Source organism: Tyto alba, unplaced genomic scaffold (genome assembly GCF_018691265.1).
Source record: "Tyto alba isolate M040663 unplaced genomic scaffold, T.alba_DEE_v4.0 Super-Scaffold_27, whole genome shotgun sequence".
Classification (NCBI taxonomy): Eukaryota; Metazoa; Chordata; class Aves; order Strigiformes; family Tytonidae; genus Tyto; species Tyto alba.
Window position 1 is genome coordinate 3169776 of NW_024881301.1, and position 22903 is coordinate 3192678.

At 39.4% G+C, this 22903-nt stretch overlaps 1 protein-coding gene across 4 annotated transcripts in view; it reads left to right on the top strand.

Annotated features, from left to right (window-relative positions):
* Positions 1 to 22903, top strand: part of NOL4 (nucleolar protein 4) — a 195212-nt gene that overhangs the window by 24624 nt on the left and 147685 nt on the right. For all 4 annotated transcript variants that reach the window (XM_033001097.2, XM_033001100.2, XM_033001098.2 and 1 more), the window contains exons 2-4: positions 9816 to 9965; positions 20314 to 20425; positions 20932 to 21044. In XM_033001097.2, coding sequence (XP_032856988.1) covers positions 9816 to 9965; positions 20314 to 20425; positions 20932 to 21044 — 375 coding nt within the window. The remainder of the gene's footprint in view (positions 1 to 9815; positions 9966 to 20313; positions 20426 to 20931; positions 21045 to 22903) is intronic.

Here is a 22903-nt window from a genome sequence, read left to right on the forward strand (position 1 = left end):
GTTTTGGTGATGGAGACAGCTGTCCTCCTGGAACTGTGCTGGACCCTGAACTCACTTTGTATTGGCAAGTGAGCAGCTGTTGCAGGAACATCGATGGGAGAGATGGGGTCACACACTTCATCTCCTGGCCACCCCAAGGCTGTTCCTTGCAGCAGACAGCAGGTGGAAGGTAGAAGCAACTTTAAGGGACAAAAGCCTTTGTCGGAGTTGGACCCAGAGATCTAGACACAAAACCACTGTATCCCACTAGCAGTTTTCTGATGCATCCCATTCCCCTGACTTTTTGAAGTATTTTACCAATTAACTAGGATTTTGAAGCAATTTTATTATTTTTTTTAGAAGTTTTGTCACTGAGCTATGTTGATCTGTGGTGTGGTATCCTCTTGCCACCTGCTTGTAGTATGTAACTCTTGGCACTTGCATATCACATTATTTACTAAAAAAGCTCTCTCAGTGAACACCCTTGCATCAGAGTCCTATAAGTATTTGGAATATAATTTAAAAATATACATTTAATTCCACAAGCAGCACTTTGGGGTAATGAGTTCTCATTATCTAAGCTTCACTTTAGTGTTACGTTACTTTTGGCGTACAGTAGTTGCATTTCATCAGTCTGAAAAAAGGTGGCATTATAGATCTACATTGCATTCTGCTAGTGCTTGAATACCTGTAAAGTATAGCACACTTCAGAATACAATTGTGTAATTGTTCATTTTTGGAACATGACAGGAATGTTAAGGGTTAACATTTAGTTAGTAGCTTGCCCATTTGTTTTTGCTGAACTGATGACAATACCAGATACTATAATTTAGAAAAAAACCCCAAAACATACTAAAGAGGTCTGCTGTAGGATTCATGCCCATTAATTTTAAAATCCCCTACGGTCAGAAATATTTGCTTTATCCTGGTAACCTTATTTAGGAAAAGCAAATCTTTTCATGCTCACCAAAGTACTATATGGATACAAAGAACTGTCTGCTTTGAGTTGAAAGTAAAACTGAGTTTCATGGAAATCAATGTACAGTGTGCTGAGCTGTCAGAGTGGGGAGCTGAAGTCCTTTCCCCTCAAAATACTCACCAGGAGTAGGTGACCCTTCCAGATTACCTGTGAGATTGAAAAGGCAGTTCCCCTGCTAAGCACTTAGCTTGGCATTGCAATCTTCTCTCGAAAAGTTCTGAAGTAACTGTTTACAGCTTGGCAGATATAATTATCAGATAAAATGTATGAAGAGTAGAAAGACATGAAAAAGTGTTTAAAGGGAATGTCATTTCAATATTTGTGCACTTAATGGTCACTTGTGCTTCATTGAGTTGTTATCCTTCTATTTTTCGGCTTAGCCTGATGTTGTATTTACGATTTTTTGAACCACTGTACACAGAAGGATTACCACCAGCCTCAGAATCGCTTCTTTGAATTCTTCTTGTTGTCTGTTAGTTAGGAGAAATCTTATTTTATAGCTATCCTAATACTTAACCTCTATGTTCAGTTTTACTTTCAGTAAAATAATAACATGTTACTTTAATGGGGTGAATTTTCACACACTTTCATTCTGTTTCACGGTAGAACTGAAGTCTTGGCAGTTTTTTAACCTTAAAAACTGCAATTTCTTAGAACTCACACAATTACAGAAAATTCTGGTAGAAGTTCCTCATACCTAGATGAATCCTCTAATGAGCTATTGAGAAGGAATAAACACATTTAAACTTTGATCATGAATGTGAGCTTAAACAAAAACTTCATTTAAATTTGGCTATGTTACACTCCTCCTCTATTCTGTTACCCTTAATGTCCTAGCTAGGTTTATTATCTCTCAGCTTCTTACCAAACAGTGAGTTTGAAGTGGGCAAGTGCAGTGTGCTGGATATTTCCAGAACTGTAGTGAGTATTTTTAAAAAAATAGACTTCAAAGTCAAAACTTAATTATTTCTGATAGAAAACTAACCCACTAGAAAAGAGACAGCATCCTTCAGGGAACAGGAAATAATACAATCTGGTTATCAAAAAAAGAAATAGTTATTGCTTCTCTTTTAAAATATAGGCTTCTGAACGAACTATTCGGAAATGGTCTAAGATCAGAAATTATTTTGAAGATGATTTTTTAAAATGAAGAATTCATTGGTAAGTTATAGTTAAGTTCAATTTAATAAAAAAAAATATGCAATTTGATGAATCAATTTTTTTTTTTGTTGGTAGGAATTGACCAAAACTGTTCACCTTTGAAGTGCAAACTGCCATCTCCCCCCAGGTGTTACAAATGCTCTTCCTCTCTCTGTCCAATTCTAGCTTTGGTTCAATTGGAATTGTCCCGTGCTTTTCACTGAATATGATGCATTTAATGCCTGGGTTAATTGTTCTTGTATTAAATATACCGATTCAACATACTTTTTGTAGACAGAATACAGCATTAATTTGCTTTCTGTGTCAAAAAAATAAAAGGAAAAAAAGGCTAGCTGTAATCAGACTGCATCTAATGATGGAAGCATCATCTGTTGTTTTTAACAGACTAAGTAGGCAGGAATGTGCTGGAGAGGGAGGCAGGCAGGGGGAGTAATGTGGCAAAGGTGGTCTCCATGTCAGAATAGGTGTTCAGCTTTTTCTGCTCTGCCCGGTCACAGCAGCGCCATGTGTGTCCCTGAGCTAGATACTTAGGTCTTCCTCATCAGTTTGGGTAATGTTTACCACTATGTGCACGTGTGAAAAACCCTGTCTCGTCGTCTTACTAAGGAAGCTATGGCTGCATCTGCACTGGCGTTTTAGTTTGGAGAATGAATGTGCCTTTGAAATAAAGCTCCTGACCGTGCCTGCTGTGCTTCGTTCCACACTGCAGTGGTTTTTTCAGTGCAGGAACCGGATTCCTGCCAGTGAAAGAAAACCGGCGGTTGTACCAGGCATGCATCTACAGGCTTGCAACCAGAAGTGGGTGTCCAGGACAAGTGACCAGGTTAGAGCTAGCCTGAAATATTTAGTGTGGAATCACCTTATTGGTATCAACTGCTTTGCTCTACAGATCTGCTGCTCCTGCTGTGTCCCGCTTGCTCGCAGAGATACAGCTCATGGTGTGTGGTTAGCTTGCAGCAACAGACTTCATGAATAGTAAAATACGGCCTGTCTTGTGACCCGTTTTTGTTCAGAATGGTTGTGTAAATGCTTAAATACCTCAGGAAAAAAAAATCAGGTGTTAGTGCATTGAGGGAGAAGAATATTCAGACCTCCGTTAAGAAGTAACTCTTAGCGATGAAGAGTAGACTGCAACCAGGGCTCTGCCTGTCCTATAGTCCTCACTGGGGTTTTCTTTGACATTCCTTCAGGGGTCTGAGTGCAGTTGATCTCGAGGCTGCTTTTTGAACTTGCCTCTTGCTTCCCACGTCCATGCTTATTTTCAGTAGGAGACACAGGAGTCAGTAGACACATTCCATGTTTCATTTCAAAGCTCTTTTCCTACACTAACACTGATGATGTTAGATCTGCCTATCCATCCACGCTTCTGAAGAAAGATGAAAAAGAAAAGTGTCTGCCCTTCTCCAATATGGAAAAAACTTTAAATATTTATCTTAGAGACTGCTGGCCAGGTTATCCATGCCAGAGGGGCCTCTGAAGATACCTTTGAAGGTACCTTGTCTATCATGAAATAATCTCCAGGCCAATTTTACTACACTTCAAGGAAAGAAAGGTGACAGACCTTCCCTTTGCAGTTTGGCAAGTTTTATTTCACAACACCATTTTCTCTAATTGCTAGAACTTAATTTAATGGATCTAGTGATTCACACCAGATGATGTCTTACCTGAAAGGACTCATTAGGATAGTCCTTTTGTGGGGGATCTTTTAGACCTATATGGCACTTAGCATTCACCCCTTATTGTTTATGGACAGAGATTTGGCTTTGGTGCTTTCCCATCATCTGAACTGATCCAAGAAATAAAGGAGAAAGGGACTTCTCAGTATTGATTTGGTCTCTTTTGCAGTTTATTGGGTCTCTTGGACTCCCCTATCACGACAGTTAGAGGACTTTTTCTCGCCTACAGGTTTTATAACATCCCCAAACTTTGTGTCTGTTGTTTAGTTTTAGTCTCTCATCTCAAATGGCATATTAATTTGCTATTTTACTTCGTTTTCATGATCTATTTCCACAATTAGTTTGACCTGTTGCTGCCATATCCTAGCTTATTGGTTTAGCCCTTGTAGGGTTTGTTGCTCTAAAGGTTTTAGAGAGAGGACTCGTCAGCTGGAAATGGTTCTGGTGTGTATCTGCCTTAATATAACTCTTGATTTTTTTCCTGTCTCCATCTGCTGGTAAAATACAAGATTTGCTGTTCAAACATCATACAATGAATAACAGAAACTATACATTTCAAATAATACCCCTTTTGCTCTTACAGACACTTCCCATTAGGAACTGGATAGAAATGATTTCTTTATTTATTTTTAGGCCACTTAATTATAGCTATCAGATACTAATAACTTTTAGTCTGTTGTAGATTTATACCGCACTGACAGGAATGAGTTAGATATTCAAATGGACGTACTAGTAACCTGGGAGTTCAAATCAGTGTGCTGATGCAGCTAGATTTGTTTGTTTCTATGGGAGTAAGAGATGTTCTTAAATGGTCATCACTCTTTTTAAATATTAATATTTTTACAGTAACTGAGCAACCAGATAAAGGAAATAACATATAGCAAGATTTTCATCTATTCATTTATTTTAACTTATTTTTGCAGACAAGTATATAAGGCTCATGTCTACTACCACTGGTTCCTCCTAACAGTTACAATGCAAAATTTTCCAGTGTTGAATCCAAAGGGTGTAAAACGCCTCCATACATGTCAGGAGCTCATTACTTACAAGCTAACAAGGTGGGGGTTTATGTGCAAAGCTTTTTGTAAGGACACAGTTAATTCAGAGCACAGTATTTTAGTCAGCAAAAAACTTTGCTTCCCATCCAGGGGAAATGCATCAAGACTGCAAAAGGCGATACTGGTCAGCAGATGTGTGGTGACACAAATGCGCTTTAATTCTGCTGTCGTCTGAACTGGTTATATCAGAAAAATCTGACACATCACATTTCTGCATTCAAAGCAGTCTTACATTTGTGTGTGATTTATGTTATGTAATGAAATGTTTAGGTTGATTGTTATTTTTGTCTATGCCTAATGTTTTGTAGATGCTTCTGGCTTTGATGCTTTTACAACAGAGGTTTTTATAGACCTGAACATTTTCTATAAAAGCACGAACCAAGCCTTTACTTTTATTCTCTATTTCCGTCTATCATGTGTTTATAGGAATATTTTTTTCAAACACTGTAAAGATGCTGATAGTTACATTCATTCATGAATCAAGAGGGTGTTTTATGAGACCTGTTTCCCCCAAGAAGTTTCAGCTTGAGATGGTGCAGGTATTCTCAAGCAAGGAATTGCAAGCACTTTTGTTCCAGTGACTTTAATTTTAAAGGCTTGTATTACATTTTTTTCTCCTTTGCAAAGTAACTGTGAAAATGACAGCCTTTTATTTAATAGATCTTTTTGCTGTCTTGACAAAGAGTTTTATCTGTTCGCTTTACTGGCAGACTTTTCCCCCTTCTTTACTCTCACTATCCCTGTAGATTCCACCTCAATGAAAGAGACTGACTCTCTCCTCAAGCAGTCTTGTTCAAAGGGATCCTTAGCACTTTCTGAGAGGTGTACAACTCTGTAAAAGTCACTTCTGTCCAGAAATCTATTCTTTATGTAGGTATCTGAAAATAAACACACAAACAGCTTTAATCTTCGAGTGCAAGTGGAATTTGTAGGGCTGAAAAATGAAAAGAAACTTTATTTATTTGTATCCTAAGAACATAGGAAGAGCACTGAATAAATAGGAAAACAAGCGTAAACAAGAAACCCTGCAATGCAAAGAGTAGAATAAAGTAACTGCTTTCTGGTAGAGATTGAAACTGTTCCAGCAGCTGTAAGGATGAATTGTATCTTGGCAGGGCCTGTCACGCTGTTGGCCAGAGAGGAATCTGAGACAACTGGTTTAGGATAGGGTCATACCTCTGTGATGGCTGCAACAAGTGGGATGAAGCTTGGCCTAAAAGATTTAAGAGTCTAAGTCCAATTATTCAAGTGAAATATTCAGTGAGGCTTCCATTCCTAAGTAATTTTTGAAAGTAGGGCTTGGAGTCTTGCCATGAGGAATGAAAGTCCTAAAAATACCTCAGTCATTTATAAATATCCTCTGTGCCATTCCAGAGTTGTTAGTACCCACGTCACTTTGAAAGTGGCATTTAAGCTTATCAGTCATAGAGTTATAAAGAAGGAACTCAATTAATATCTAGTCTGTCCAAGACAGGATTTACTCAAACTACCCCTGACAGATATTTTCTAACGTGGTCTCAAAATCCTCCTGTGACAGACATCCCACAGCCTCCCCAGGCAAACTATTACTGCACTTGACTATCCACATCAGTAGTAAGTTCTTCCTAATGTCTAATGTAAATCTCCCATGCTGTGGTTTAAGCTTATTACTTGTCCTGTCCCTTGTGGACATTTCATAGCCTTTCAGACATCTGAATAGCATTATCATGTATTCCCTCATTTGTCTCCCTTAGCCTTAGTTGAGGCTAAAAAAATGTCCCCTTAGGCACTGTGAACATTTTTACCCAAAGCCAGCTCATAAAGTAGAGCTTCTTTGTTAATGCCTTTATCAAATAGCAATTTCAAGATAAAAGTGTAGTGTAATGGCATATGGCAGGAAGACCTGATACAACTGCGTCCACTTCAGGGACTTTATGATTTAAACCGAGATTTGAGGCTGTATCATTTGCCCAGCTTTTTACTTATTGGGATGTCAGTATTGGGATATCAAAAGTCTCAGTAAGTATCTACCTTATTCAAGTTACTCATCTGATGTATTAGCTTTTGCAGCCAAGGCTTACCTCTCTGCACAGCATTACATGTTGCCAGATGGACGGAACATCTTACTCGCAGCAATTCAGCACCCTCTGCAGCACTTCAGGCTTTCTGAAACAAGGTCTACCTTATTGCCTTATACAGCATCAAGCAGAGTGAAGCCTGACCTAGTCATGTCCAGGCCCCACCATGTAAAGTTATGATGAAGTTACAAGTAGAGATGTTAAATAATAGTACTGTCTTCCCCTGAAGCAGTTTCCACTTTGTGTAAACCATTTTTTTCCTACCCCTTTTTGACTGACAAGATTTAGAAAGTTTATATTCATTTCCTGGCACTTCAATTAAGAGGCATGACAGAGAGTTTGTATAGATTTTACTTCCTTGTATTTTCAGAAGTAGTAGCGATACGTACCGTTTTATTCAGCTGGATGGAGAAATGCAGTTTCAAGAGCACACCCACATCATCCTTACCTACCTTTGGGTATCAGTGTGCTCAGAGGGAGGGAGGACATTCAAAAAAAAAAACCAAAACTGCACACTATGGCCACCAAAAGCAGCAAAATGAGTTTCATTTTTGAGTTTCTGTTTTGAATGTATTCCTAATGTTTTCATGTGTCAGCTCTGCTGAGGTGCCATTTCAGGTTTTAAATTAATATTGTTGTACTGCATTTCTCTTTAATTAAAAAGAGAGCTCCCCCATAGGAAATTTCCTAAACCAAAACTCATTAGTAATAAACAAATCAAATCTTTATCAGTTAATCAACACTATAAACTTCTGAGTGTTTGGAGAGCAGTGTGAGATAACACTGTCGTCATAGTAGGAGTGTTTGAAATCATTAGGGATCCCACCATGCTGTTTGGGTGGTGAGAAAATAATGATTGAAGATGGGCTCCTCGCAGAGCTCATGTGTGAATTCCCCTAAAGATTAAAGATGCAAGGATCTGGATTTTATGTTGGCCCCATCTCTAAAGCATTTTTTTTAAAACAATGGGCAAAAGTGGTGGGCAATACCAAGCAGGTTCTTAATGATGCTGGTACCAGAACTGACCATGATGCCCCAGAATTTTTGAGCTGGTGGTTAGTGAAATTTTAGAGACTGTTCACAATATGGGAGCGTTGTCGCCTTCTCAGAGCAACTCTTCCCAGCTTATTTCTGAGGCTTTAACCTGTGGTGGAGGCTGCACTGCAAATTCCTCATCTTCCTCCACCCTAAAGCCTCAACACGGTCACTTCTGTCAGGGCTGTGGCAGTCCTCTCATCACGTGTGTGTGTGAGTTCTGCTGTGGTCCAGCTGTCTCCCAAGGATAAAGAGCCCAACTTGTTGTGCAGATGGAAGAGACCACGTAGCTTTGGGCAGGGACCTCTCGGAAGAAGGCTGGGCGTACTGGAGCAGGACAGGACAAAACTTGTCTAGCTGGTAGCGTATCAATGCCTCCTAACCTGATACCATTTAGTCATGCATGTTTAGAAAGTTACACTATAAAGGCACTGACATTTTCTCCATCACTACTGAGAATGTGTCAGAGCTCCTCTGTGTCACCCTGGGGGTTCTTTGGAGCCGTTGGGATTATTTGTTTTTTTCTCCCTGAACTCTATGAAGAATAAAAGTAAGTGGGCTGGAATAAAAATAGGGACAGTGAGAAAAAGAAATGGTGTTTGTCCACATCCAGTGAACTTACTGGAATGTGTTAGCAAGAAGTTTTGAGCGGAGGGATGGCAACTGGGAGTCATACATATTGCCTTTTCATTTCTCATCTTTCACTTTTACTTGGTCATCGCAGCAATAATTGCATGTGTTTTGCCACAAAGGGGTCAATGTAAATCATTTTGTTGTGGCATGAATTACAGCAGCAGTAATGGTATTATCAAATGTGTTAGGTTTGGAGCACCCTTGTTGCTTAAAATACACATTGAAGGTTAGGTGACACTGCTGCCTCCAGAGGTCTAAATTCAAATGCTTTGTTGGAGTACAAGTGAATTGGCCATTTTTATTTTATTCTTCATATACTTATTTTGTATTGCAAAACACAGCCTGTTTGATAGATGCCTGCCCTGGAAAAACAAGAGTCCCAGTTCCTTCCCCTTCATTAGATTTGAATCCATAGACAGGTATAAAACAAAAAAACAACTCATATGGATGGTCCTATTTAAAAGGCAGGAGCTGAACTGCACTGATTAATTTCAGAGACATTGGGGACTGTTTCTATTTAGAAGTCTTTAGCTACCATGGCACTATCACTTTTGAAAATTGGATGGTAGGTGTCCTCACTTTTCTGTCACTTGTTCCAATTGGACAGATGTGTGCAAAAATCACAAATTTTATAAAGATCACTTTCTTATCCTCATATTGTGGTATGTCTTCATACAGTATATTTTCAAGCAGGTTTTACAGGGGTAAATTGTTTGTAACAACTTCCTCTATATTCATAATTACACTCAGCTCTGTCACCTGTGAATTAAAACCTTTTATTAAATACCTTTATGAAATGCTAGCTACAGATTTACTGGGAGGGGAATGAGAGGACAAAAGAGCTGTTGCATTCTTATTAACAGCTGCATAATGCATTTCTGTGCCATGTGTTTGGGATTGCTTCTGCCTTTGAATCTTGTTTGTGCATTTGGAGAAAGAGCCTTAGATACTTTTTGTTTAGTTTTTTAAATACTGGAGTGCAAGATCACTTTCTATCAGAGACCAAATGCCCTGGCTTGGCAAAATGGACTGCTTGCAAGGGTCAGTATGATCCTTCTTATCATACAGCTTTCCTACAATACCGTTTCTGTCATTCACAGGGTGGATGACCTTCAGATCTCAGTGGATCTGCTAAAAAAGGAGAACATGTCCCATGATTGTCATAATTTATCTATTCATCCCATCCTCCTTACTTTTTCTTTTCTCTTTTTTTTTTTTTTTTTTTTTTTCTTTTCAGGATGGAGTGGGCGTGGATGAGAAGCTGTCTTTACGGAGGGTAGCCGTCGTGGAAGATTTCTTTGACATTATCTATTCCATGCATGTTGAAACTGGGCCTAATGGAGAACAAATCAGAAAACATGCTGGACAAAAGAGAACATATAAAGCAGTAAGTAAAAAAAAAAAAAAAAACAAAAACCAAAACAACTAAAAGTGAACATCAGTCTCTAAAAGCATTAATTATTTGGGCCTAGTCACATGGCATATGATTTGGGTTTTTTTCCAACTAGATTAGTACTGCAAACCTCACCCTCAAATTTATTTCAGAGATCTTTCAATAATGCATCAAAACATACAGTTTAGAAACCACATTTTCTGTGTAATAAGAGCCAGATCCATTGATTTCAATAGATATTTTCTCATTGTTTCAAGCAGAGAATATGGTTTGACAATTTCTCTAGTAAGTCTGTATTAATTAAGTGTTATTAAATGTATGAAGTCTTAAAGAAGACTTAGAAGGTCTTGCCACAGCTTTGCTAAATGAGGTGCTGTACTTCAGCACATGAATGCAGTTGCTTTATAGTTTATTGTTGAAGACTAGGTATACTTAATGGCTTAATGGTATGAAACTTGTAAATATCCTAAATTCAGAAGTCCAGGAAGCTACTGGGTACAATCAGAGAAGTATTGAGAGGGCAGCTCTCACACCTGCATAAACCATCTGAGTAGAGAGAAATGATTATTTCTAAGATGTTTAATGTCATGTTGTTGCTTGACCTAACCAGCCTTAAATAGCTTTTGGGGTTAGAGGCACAAATGTAACACCTTCCTTTCTTATGGAGAACCAATGAAACAGTTACTGCACTTTCCCGAGGTGCTTATATGTGCTTGCCTGGATTTGGATGGCCAACCTTCCATGTGCAGGGCTGTGATGGTGCCAGGCGTGCTCAGCAGTTGATGCTGATCCACCTGCCCAGCTGTTTCCAGCTGCTGAAGCACCGGGGGCTCCCCCAGGGCAGCAGGACAGGGGCTCCCAGCCAAGGCCCATCCCACGGCCGTGGCCAGGGTACAGGGCATCTGAGGCACCTCTCCCCGTGGCCCCAGAGGGACGAGGCTGGTGGGAGGCTGTGCACAGGGCCCTGAGGTGACCCATCACCTTGAACGCAGTGTGCTTCACCTTAAAAACAATCTGCAGTCACATCAGCTGTTTTTTGTCAGATGTCACCAAAATGTGGGGAAACTCCAGTTTTCTCATACTTACATCTTTAATTTTACTCATAAGATGTAGCTATTTTTCCATTACTGTTTTTTTTTTTTTTTTTTTTTTTTTTTTTTTTCAGATATAGAACAATCTTTACTATCTGAATCCCTTCACAGATATTTTATTTATAGGCTATTTCAGATGGTTTGTTGTGGGATAAGCTCTTGGCAAAATTTCTTATAATTTGTTCCCAGTGCTACTGACCTTAAGATAGAGACATGAAGGAAGACATCAGTCATCTGGGTGTGCTTTTGTAAGGCTTGGAGTGTTATTTCAGGGTGAACAGAGACAAACTGTCTAAATCAATTTTCATCTGTCACCTTGGCCGTTTTGATACTTGGTCTTCTCTTTTAGAAGGCATTAGAAAAGTAATATTTTCTCTTTCTACTTTGTTTTACTTCAGGAAGCTGTTAAAAGGTATAAGTCACAAACTTTGTAGAATAATATACAAGTATAAGGAATGCTGCCAGCTATAAATACAATACTTCAAGTCATCATCCTACAAATACATGCCAAGGATAATATTTACTACCACATGATTCCAGGTCAGATAAGAAATTTGTTTGTTGCAAGCAGCATGAAAGACAACTAGTGTATCTTCTGTCAAGAGAACGATTTGTACAGATTCCATAGCCTACACAGTAGTTTCATTTGGTGTCAACTTTTACTGCAACTGAGACCTGAGCGTGTTACGTTGTTACGAACAGAGGATAAGGGTGCCCAGATGTAAGTTTGTGTCATTATCAGAGTCTGCAATATTTGTGCATTCATTTCATTGCATATTAGTTTATTAAGGGCATTGAGTCATATTTCCCAAGGACAAGATTCGCGTGTGTATTTTTTAAAGACTTACATAGATTAAAAAAAGGAAAAAAGATTCCAGAACAAACGAATATCAGCTCTTGCTCTCTATCCCTACATGAGAATTATGTGAAGTAGACAGGCCTCAAACTCTACCAGACTAACTGGGGAAATGCCCGCTCCTTTACTGGACCTTTCAGTGAAAATGCCTTTACTAAAAATGATGAGCTGTAGCGTCAGTCTGTCCTGGCAAGCCACACAGTATCTGTCTCCTCTGTGGCATTGCAGGAGGAAAGAGGTAGTATCTCGGGTAACTGTCTCACAAAATGTTATATCCTAAAAGCTTTATAAATCAAACTGAAGTACTTTGGCAGGGTTTAATTTTATTAAGTGAATTGGGAACAAGATTAATTTAGTCTTGTTTCTTTATTCACATGTCAAAAGTGAATCATCCTTGAGATCTGTGAATGTATTTATCATGCATAAGTATTCACCAAATAGTTTGAGTGAAGAATTTTTACAGGAAAGGTGGTTCACAACCTGTATGCTACAACTGCTATTTATTATTCATAATTACTGGCATGTGATGATCACATTGCTTCTGCTCTCTGACTGGATCACCAAAATATTTTAACAGAGAAATGATGGGGAGAAAACCACCACAATTTTGGTGTAAAATTGCTAAACTTCTTAAGTTCATAAATGTTTTCATAGACTTTCAGTACCTGAATATTTCTAAATAGTTGATGGCACAGCCCTAAGAATTGCAACATACCGATTTCAAGTAATTAATTTGATTATATGTGTGAGTCTCTATTTTCAATAGTGAACCTGCTCCACTCAAAATTTTGAATAGCACTCAAGCATGATTAGAAGGGTAATGAACTTGTCAAAGGTGACTTAATTACTGTTTGCATTTATATAGAGTAACAAACTTGGAATAGGTGAAGTAAGTCTTTTTTATTTTTGACAGGCACCCCAGATGCTGGAGTGCTAAAATACATCAGTTTGTCTCTCTGAAAGCGTCTTCAGAACAGCTTACATACTCAATGAGTGAATCTGTAATCTGCACTGACTTGTTTATGTTAACTGCGTGGAAATGAATGGCATTTTTACAACTGATCGATTTCTTTGGGACTTCCTACAGCGGTGCTGTACAGGAAGATAAATAGGATGTGGTGCTTGGTACCTCTAAAAGAGCAGCGTATTGGAAGGGAGCCTTTATATTTTAATTGGGGCAGCAATGTTCCAAACTCAAACTTTATGATTTCTTGGCACAAATCCTATAGATTAATTAGGAAAGCATCTGTGCTTCAATATTTAAGTTTAGAATAAGATTCCATTTTCTTCTCTGCACACTAACAAATGAGAAGGGAATTGTACAACGTCTCTGTAGATGATGTGGGAGAGTAACCTTGAAAATACACAAAAAAGAGTGAGCTTCCCATTTAACCATCAGGTTTTGTGCTCATTTCAAGTACCCAACTTGTATACAATATAGGGTTGATGGTCAGCATAACTGTAGGTAGATCTACGCCAGCAAAATAGACCTGGCTTATATATAGAAAATGACACCAGGAACTTTAACCGTATCTGGAGTATGCAGACTGAAGGAATACTTAATACAAATTTTATAATCTCAGCTAGTTCCCCGGTTCTGATGGAAGTTTACAAACAGGGAAATTGCCGAGGGCCTTGATCTGGGAGATAATTCCCTCACAAAGGCAGGATATGTGACACAAGGCTGGCTGAGTCGCTTGCTCAGCAGGGGCACAGGTGACTAGGAAGGTGCGGAAGGTGAAAAGAGCATGTTCCTTGGTGCCAAAGAAATCAGCGCTGCCCAAACAGGTCTCTGCTTGTCCTGCATTACCCCTGGGTCCTCTGCCGGGCTCCATAGAAGGTGGGGTGAGGTGTGCTGATGCCAAGAATTGGTTAAGAGTTTGGGAGAAAGTACTGCGGATCCTCATAGGGGTGACTGTGCTAGCACTGGCTGCTACAGCTCAGTGTCCTAGAGGAACTGTTTCTTTGGGATATTACTTTTCACTCTCTGTCCTAAAGGACTTATTTTTGTATAGGTATCCCACCCTGAAAGGAGAACTGTGGTGTCAAAGTGGAGACAGGGACACACAGGAGAGAAGTGTTCAGGAAAAGAATCCGTCTGGTGTGTCGGGAACAGCATGCAACAAATGCATACTGGGCTTTCTGTGCCTCTGCAGAGCTGCATTTCTTGATTTAAACTATTCATCTGTTTTTAAAATTTAAATTCGAGTGCTGAGGGGTGTATCACAGGTGGGAGTAACTGAGAGAAGTTGTGGCTACAGTAGCATCATAATGCAACAGGTTCAAGCTGTTAGGACAATTCTTTCCAATTCAATGCAAACCAGGAAAATTAATAGCCTTATTACATTTTTCAAGGAACACAGATGGTCTGTGATGAGACTTAAGATGGAAAACATCTCTGCCTGCTCTCAGGCCCAGTTATTGGTACAGGTAGGCCAGGTACACTGTTTGTGTAAGTCTCATAGCCACCCTAAACACCTTAAATTCTGTGTGCATATTCTGCTTGAATATTTTTACCTGTGAAGGGTGATCTAATATCAGCCTGTTGAGCCTGCGTAGCCACCATGCAAAGCCTTGAAACGTTACAGCAGTGAACTTGAGTTGTGAATGAGGGTTGGTTGTAATATCTGAGGAGAAGTTGGTCAGTTAATAAAACTCCCAACCCATGAATGAAAAAAGAGCACTGGGTTGATGAGCTGGAAGAGAAGCAGGCTTGTAAAACATGGGGGAGATATTGATGTGTCAAGGGGAAGTAGCTTGAGGCAAGACTCTGATCAGATAGGTGGTACATAAATATAATAAATATATAACACCTGAGGCATAACAGGAGTCTATTAGATGTGCTGCAATATCTGGGGTCCTGTAGTTCATCCAGCTGTTGCAATAATAAATGTTTCTTGATTCGGGATCAGGCTGTTGAGTACCCTTCCTCTTTCCTGTCACCCTAAGAGAAAGATGGTGTGGCTCTTTTCCCCTCCCAAAACAGGAATGTGCTTGTGAGTCCCCTCTGAGCATCACAGTGAATGTGTCTTCCTCAGGGAAGAATTTTTTGACAGGTCGCACTGTGAAATAACATTGTCTCCTTGCAGTACAACTTCCCTGATCAAGCAGGATTAAAGCAGGTTTGGGGCCTGGCTGGTTTCCATTCAGGGCAGACCTTTTCCTTGGGGAAGTGGAAGAATAGGAGGATTGTGCAGGGCCTTAACACGCCCAAATCCTTGCATCCGTGCTGTTCCTGTGTGCGTGGTGAAACAGCCAAGCCCTGTGCACTTTCACTCCACGGACTTGCTCTTGCTTCTCTGCAAAGGGTGAGTGTTGAATGTCCTGGCAGTGGTCCTGCTAGCAGGTGTTCCCCATCGCTTCCCTCACAGAAAGCGGCTTCTGCTATGCAGGGATGGAAGGGAAGGGAGCTGTGAAGCGCAAGTTTAGCACAAGAGGGAACAGCATTTTCCCCAGTATAGCAGGGTAGCGAGCTCTTGATAAAACTCCCAGCAGTAATATATCTACTTTCCTATGTCAGCCTTCTATTCTGACCTCTTGATGAGGAAAGGAGAGGACTTTCCTTGGCTGGCTTGCCCTCCTGTCATCAAGAAACCAATTTCTGCCACCTGGCTTGATGGCTGTGGGCCCAGGACAGATTACCATCTAAACTCTCTCTCCCCATCTCTCTCTCTCTCTCTCCTCTTGGAAATATTTTTTGGATCATCTTCCCCCTTACCCTCCTTAATTAAAAAAATACACACACACACAAAATCTCTCTTCTGACACATCATATCTTCCAGACTACACATACATCCTCCATGTTAATTCTTTAGGGGTTAATAGGTTCACTTGCAAAATTTCACTCCCTCTCCTCACACTTGTCTTTCCTGCTCTGCCATATGTGTCCTAAAATCTGCCTTTCAGTTTAGAGCTTGTTAATTTTCCAAATAAAAATGTAGCTCTGGAAGCTACATCATCCCAACACCCTGCACTTAAATTATCTGAATATTGGAGAGCATAAAGGAGACTTTGCCCATTTTCTCTGCCTGCAGTGATGCAGTAGGAATGCAATATGCTTCTCATACACAATTAGGGCATGCATCACTTAGCTCCAATGTAAATCAGATTACATGCTCAGGTAGTGGATTACTTGCCTTGTAGTAGCTGTGCTCTTCATGGGATCCATGTGGGTCAATTATAGATCTAGAAGGCCTTGATTGTTGGGCGATATTTTTGGATGGGTTGATATATGTCAAATTCTAGTATATCATAGACATTTTGTGAGGTGTGAAATAAGATCATAAAAGTTTTGTCTCTGAAGCCACTGAAGTTAACTCTTTGTTTTCCTCTCAGTTCAGAGTGAAACTGAAATAAGTGTAGCTGCTTGTGGACTGTGTTGTTAGGAAGTGTTTGCTTCTTGTCCTGGAACTTCAGAGGCTAAAACTAATCCTATATGATTTTTGCAATCTTTGCTTAATGCTCCAGATGCCTAGTTTCTTCTTCATTCAATTTTTTTTTCCCTTTACAATGTAAAAAGCATTCAGCTGTAAGAGCTATACTTACTACACAATACCTAAACACCAACTTGCTAGAATTTGCTTATTTTCTGATTTGTCTGTGATACAGAGTACATCCGGATACAAAATAATATGTTTCTACAAGCAACAGAAGATATACTAGTGTTTAATAAAACCACTAGTAAGAATAAGGAATCCCATAAGGATACTTCTAAAGCTTCGTATTTGAAAAAAAAGCATACTTACATTTTTTTTTTAAGCAATCCAAGTGATATTATCAATATGCTAAATCAGCACTGATTGTTCTTTGATTGGTACAGACATGCGTATGAGCAGTTTCTTCCAAGTCATGCCAAAAATATGCCAGTCTGCATTGTCACTGTGTGGATGTAAATAATGCAGTATCCTCCACTTCAATTCACTTTTCTGGCTTTTTTTTTTTTTCTTAAAATGTAGAAGTGTGTGTGTGTTTGTTGTTTTTTTTTTTTGTTTTGTTTTTGTGGAATTGTAGTAAAATAATATTCTTTTATTGCAGCACATCATTGAATGAGATGGTCTGGCTATACTTTTTGTTAGCTCATGGCCTTGAGGAGAAAGCTAGTAGCAGGGCCACTGAAGACAGTGAGAATATACAGCATCAGTGAGGACTGAGTCATTATTGCTTTCTTTCAGATAGAATAGAGGACAAAACCAATTTTTCCTGATGAAGTCAGACCACTGACTAAGGTATTTCTATATAGGTACTTAGAAAGTGTCATAGGCCTCCAGGCTGTGCTCTGAAATACATGCAAACCAGCTCCATGAAGTACATCAGCCCAACCTTGTGCACAAGCTGGCAAACTCTACTGAGTGGTGAAATACAGGATTTTGTGTTTGGCCTTGTGCTAATTTGGTTAGAGAGCTTCCCAGCTACAGCTGGTGCTAAGACAGCTGGTTTGTAGCATGACTAGAGTGAGCAAGCAGCTATCTGCACCTTATAAAGTGGATGTGCCCTTCTTTAATGAGAAAGGCAAACAGGAGTCTGCACTGTTGGGGATGTGAGGTTTGAGGTTTTTTCTTGTCAGCTTCCTGGCACTGAAAATTGGAAAGAGCTTTTTGTGTATATTGAAGCATCCAGAATAAGGAAAGCTGTGGGTTTTGTCCTCTATATATCATTTTTAATGTAATACCTTTTATGCTATGCCAATTTATGCAGGCTGAAGTCTTGGAATGTGATTGATTCAAATTACAAAGTAAATAGGGGAGGAAGTTGGTAAAAACTGGTGTTATTTAGGGAAGGGCATCCTTAGAAGTGTGTTGCAGTGGGAGGATGGAGACACAAGCATCTGCTATGTGGACAAATTTAGTTATAAAACCTGGTTCCCTTATAGTCAGTGGAGCATACCTATCAAGTCTGGGCCTTAGCTCACTTGCTTTCCATGGAGGATTTTCATCTTGTTCGAGCAGAGCTGGAATTCTGACAGAGATGCTTGATTAGAATAAATGGAGCATTCCTATCAAATGCAGGCAACTAATGAATCCATGGGTAAGCTCCATTAATTTCAATACAGTGCTAAATGTGTTAAATGTTATGAGAGAGAGGTTGCTGTGTATGTGCACTTACTGGTTTTCCTAATTCTAAATTCTACCTGGTTTAAAGTTCTTTTTTTACATTCCATAAATTGTGAGTATAATCAATGTTTTCATATTTAGAAAGGTAAATAAGCATCTGTTCTGTGGTACAAAAAATCCAAGAAGTAATCTGAAAATATTTTTTGGTAGGATCTCCCATTCAAAAATGGCTTGACTTAGTGCCTTCGTTTTCAGATAAATTGTTTCAGGCCCAGAGAAAATCTTTGCTGATTTTTATCACAGAACAAATTTTGCTTTTATACTAATCCCTTTCTTCCTGCCCCCCCCCCCTTAAGATTTCTGTAATATAAGAAAACAACAATAAACAGCCTAAACAACAATACCATAAACAGAATGGTATAATTTGCGTTCTTATTTTACAGTGCATCATTTCCATTTATTTCCCTTACTCATGTCACATCAACAAACATTAATTTAAACTCCACCTGTTTTCCAAAATACTGTCACTGGTAAATCTGGTCCATGGAGTTTTAGGAAACGTAAGTTTCAGCACAGGTTAAGTAGGTGACAAGCCAAGAAGAGGAGCATAAGGGAGTTAAAACTGGCCACTCTTCCTCCTCTTAGCACCCTTGTGAGGAGCACGAGTGAACTGCACAGTATGTAATTCCATTTGCATCCAGTTAAAGAAAGCTATCTTGGCCTTTCTTGTATCCACACTTTGTACACCCCACCTCCATCCTTCTGCACTTCCTATAGAGACTTGCATCAACGTAGTGCTTGATAGGAAATTACATTCTGCTGTAAGCTTTACAGTGAGAGAATACAAGCAGGTATCAGTTGACTCTTTTAATCTCTCTTGCTTGGACTTTGTCTTTCTTTAAGGATTATCTCCATTACAAGACAACCACCTTGGTTGGGAAAAGAAAGGCTAGACATCAACAAATATAATGAATCATAGAAAAGCCATGGTTTTGCCTTGTAATGCCTTGAAAACATCCAAGTTTGGAGATTCTGCCACCCATCTGGTAAAACTGCTCCAGTGCACTGGCCGCTTAGTGAAGAAGTTTCTGCTGGTGTCTGGTTTGAACGTCCCAGGCCACAGTTGGTGGCTGTTGTCCCTGGTTATACCCTCTGAAGGGTTTCTCTCCCCAGTTTTTTAACTCCCCTTCAGGCAGTGGTGGGCTGCAATTAGATCTGTTTCTGCCTCATAACCTACATGAAACAAATCCAGCTCCTTCAACCTTTCCTTCAAGGTTTCCTTTAGGTTCCAGCTGCCATGGTGGCCTGCCACAGAGCCCTCTCCTGCTTCTCAGCAGCTTTCTTGAACTGTGGAGGGACAACCTGGGCACATTATTCTAGCTGCTGTCTTACCAGCGCTGAGTAGAGAGGGATAATAACTTTTCTTATCTGCTGGCCATACGCTTAATGTAGCCAGTATGAGATGTGCTTTATCTGTGATCAGAGAGTATGGTGTTGGCTCATTTTCAGCTTGGCATCAACCTCCAGGTCTTTTTCAGCAAGCCAAAACGTCTGTAAAGATATATGCATCCCTGAGAGTGGGGGATCTTCAAAACCAGCAATAACTGTTTCCTCCTCTCCCCTTTCAAAAAAGAAAAAAAAAAAAAACCTCTGATGCCTGCTTGTGAGTATGTGGTTGGAAAGAATGACAATGTTGAAATAAGAAAACAAATAAAATCTATTGTTTCAAGGTATCTCCAGATAAAGCCAAGTCTTTGAAATCAAGTGATTCCCAAATTCTGTAGCTATTAGTAAAAATAACATATTTACTCCATAGTATTAAATCACAAGCTTTCCAAGAATATTTTTGCAAAACATTCAAATGTGAAGTTAAAATAGTAAGGAGACTGTCATTGCTGCTAATACACTGAGTCCTATATCTCTCTACATATTGCTGCAAGAAAAATAAATAGAGCACATAAGCCAAGTACTTTCTTTTTTTTGGTATAGGTTACAAGGAAAAGGTCACTTTTCAACTTTTTTTAAAAACATTGCCCAGTGGGATGCCTGTTATGTGTGAATCTTTTTGCTGAAAGGAATTTGAAAAAAAATGTAAACAGAAAACAACCCCCCTTTTGATATAGGTGAAATTTTGTTCAGTATCGAATGTTATTAACCATTAGGTGATAAGTAGGCAAATTGGATAGATGTTTCTTGAAATCCTGCATAGTATGCAGAACATGCTTTCATTGTGCTTCCTGGCATTATAAGATAATATGCCTTATTTGGAAATGTAATGATCAGTTCTGTTAAATCAAGCTCAATCAGCTTATATAATAACACCTATGTTTTGTTACTCATTTCAGATTTCAGAGACCTATGCCTTCCTACCGAGAGAAGCGGTGACACGATTTCTAATGAGCTGCTCAGAGTGCCAGAAAAGAATGCATTTAAACCCAGATGGAGCGGATCATAAAGGTAGTTTTAGTGTCAAATAGTGGGATGTAAAGTCATTTTATTCTTAACAGCCATTTATATTTTCCTAGCTTTAGTGAGGGTTCATAAAAATTTGGTAGACTGGAACAGTTCAATATGTCAGATCATCTCATTTTCTTAAGCTGGAAGGTAGTGAATCTTCTGCTTTCACTTAAGGATGGAGTGTAATACCATATGCACCCTCAATAGAAAGATTATTTTATCCAGAGGAAATAATTTATTTTGCTATGGAAATGTTTATATGAGGGCTTAAACATAAGGGATAGGGTGCATGTGCTGTAGTCATTTAGGGTAGAAGAGCTCAACACTTTCGAGGGTTTGAACTTGATTTTCATTTTTCTTTGGGAGACTTCCATCTGTACAGCCTACAAGCAATTGAAAATGTCAAAGTTAGAACTAAATGACATAACTGTCTGACTTTGACTGCAGAGTAGGCTGAAGTAGCCTCCACATTAACATATAATGCATGCTAAATATTTTTATTGCAGATAATGGAAAACCTCCAACATTGGTGACCAGTATGATTGATTACAACATGCCAATTACTATGGCTTATATGAAGCACATGAAGCTGCAGCTACTAAATTCACAGCAAGATGAGGTAAAACCTGAAATCTTTTACATTTGTTTTTCTCTTCTCCTATGTTCTTTGGGACTTGTCTTGGTGGTAGGCAGGAGGGTGAGCTGAAGATGATTGTTGATCCCATCTTTATAATTTCGGTGCTAAAATAGTGAGTCTGAAACCAAACAAATGCTGTTTGCAAGTAATCAGGTTGAGAAAAAATGTCATGACTTAGCACCCTTTCATGATTGGGGGTAATATGCTGTACTGCTTGAAATTACCTGAAGGTGCCCTTATACTGTCTGGACCAGTGGAAAGGGTAACGGGGGCAGCATGTTCGCCAAGGCTTAGCGCTGTGCTCAGCAGTGACTTTCATTGTCTACTTCTAGAAAGCAGTACCATCAACAGCTGAAATGAATGCCATGTTGTTCTCAAGGTTAGGAGCCAGGATGCAACACATTATAGTGAGATGGATGGAAGCCCAGGCAATATCAGTTGGAATGTTTAAGGCAAAAAGCTTGATTAGTAAGAGTAGTGGTTGCTTCTGAAACTGAATAAAAAGACAGGGAAAAAAAAGGAAGTAGGCTGAGAATCAAGCTTCTTCAGAGAGAACTAAAGTTGAATTGTATTTATTTCTTCTTGAAAATTATTTTCTTTCTGTGATTTATTCAGAGTTTTTCCAGATCTTAAGAAGTGCTTCATCAATTGGATGGCACCTACCAAATTATTTGTAATAAACTAATTTTGCTAGAAATGCATTCATTTACCATTTGAGCTGCCAAATGGTTAGAAGCCCAGCTATGTGCCAGCCAAAAAGCAGTCCTTCATGCTGTGTCCTTCTGCCTGACTACAAGATATTTTTTAATGCAGAAAACCTTCAAAAACAACCTTAGCAGCTGGATTATGTTAAAGACCCTGACTGACTCCTGGCTTCTGTGGAGTCAGCCAGATTTGGTTTCATAATAAGTAGATATGGGCTACTGGTGGAGATATATGAATTATTCAACACCCCATAGAACGGGGATTTCATCACTCTTCTAGAAATATCAGGATCCTTGTTTCGCTTTTGCCTTTTTTTCAATTGTGGAGGGTGTGGGGAGAGATTCCCGACTCAACAGTTCTTTGTGCACAAATACAGCCTGGTCATCTTTCTCTCCTATTGAGCCTCCCCTCTGCATCCTGCCCTTTTTCAGGGATCTGGCAGCAGGGTTTCAAGCAGCAGGAGAGAAGAGGCTTTATCCCTGCAGTAGCCTCAGGAGTTAAAGGACTCCGTGGTTTTTCCACTTCTTCCCTTTGAGAGTTATTCCTCCCGCAACAGGGTCAAGCATTCATGCTGCAGCAGGGCCACTTGCCACAGTACTTCTATAGCCTGAATGTTTTGGTGTAGTCCTTCTGGTCTGATGACTGAAAGTTTTGTTAAACCAGTTTTTCATGTAGATGAAACAGTGACAATGATATGGTGGCAGCAGGAAGAACCATTGGTTGGTATCTCTCTGCCCAGCTTGGTTTTGCAGCTCTAATGTAACTGTGTATGAAATGTCTGCGTAATGGATTTATGAAAAGTAATTTTTTCTATGTTTTAGTAAAAATATCTTTGCCAGGTCAGAGTGGGCGCAAGAAAAGTTCTCACGATGATCTTCATGTCTTTCCTCAAAGAGGAGTTTTGCTAAAAATTTATTTTTTCTCTGGGCTGTACATTTGTTGCACTGAGAACAAAATGACAGTGAAAATGTCGTAGTACAAACCAGCAAGATTTCTGGTGCATACATTCAAACTATTTCATGCACTTAAAAAACATGCTTGGGTTTGTAGGAAGGCTCTGTTTCCAAGGTTTCATCAATCATATCTGTATTCTTGTGGAGGTGGTGGAATCGAGACAGGAGTAAACTTGGATCCCA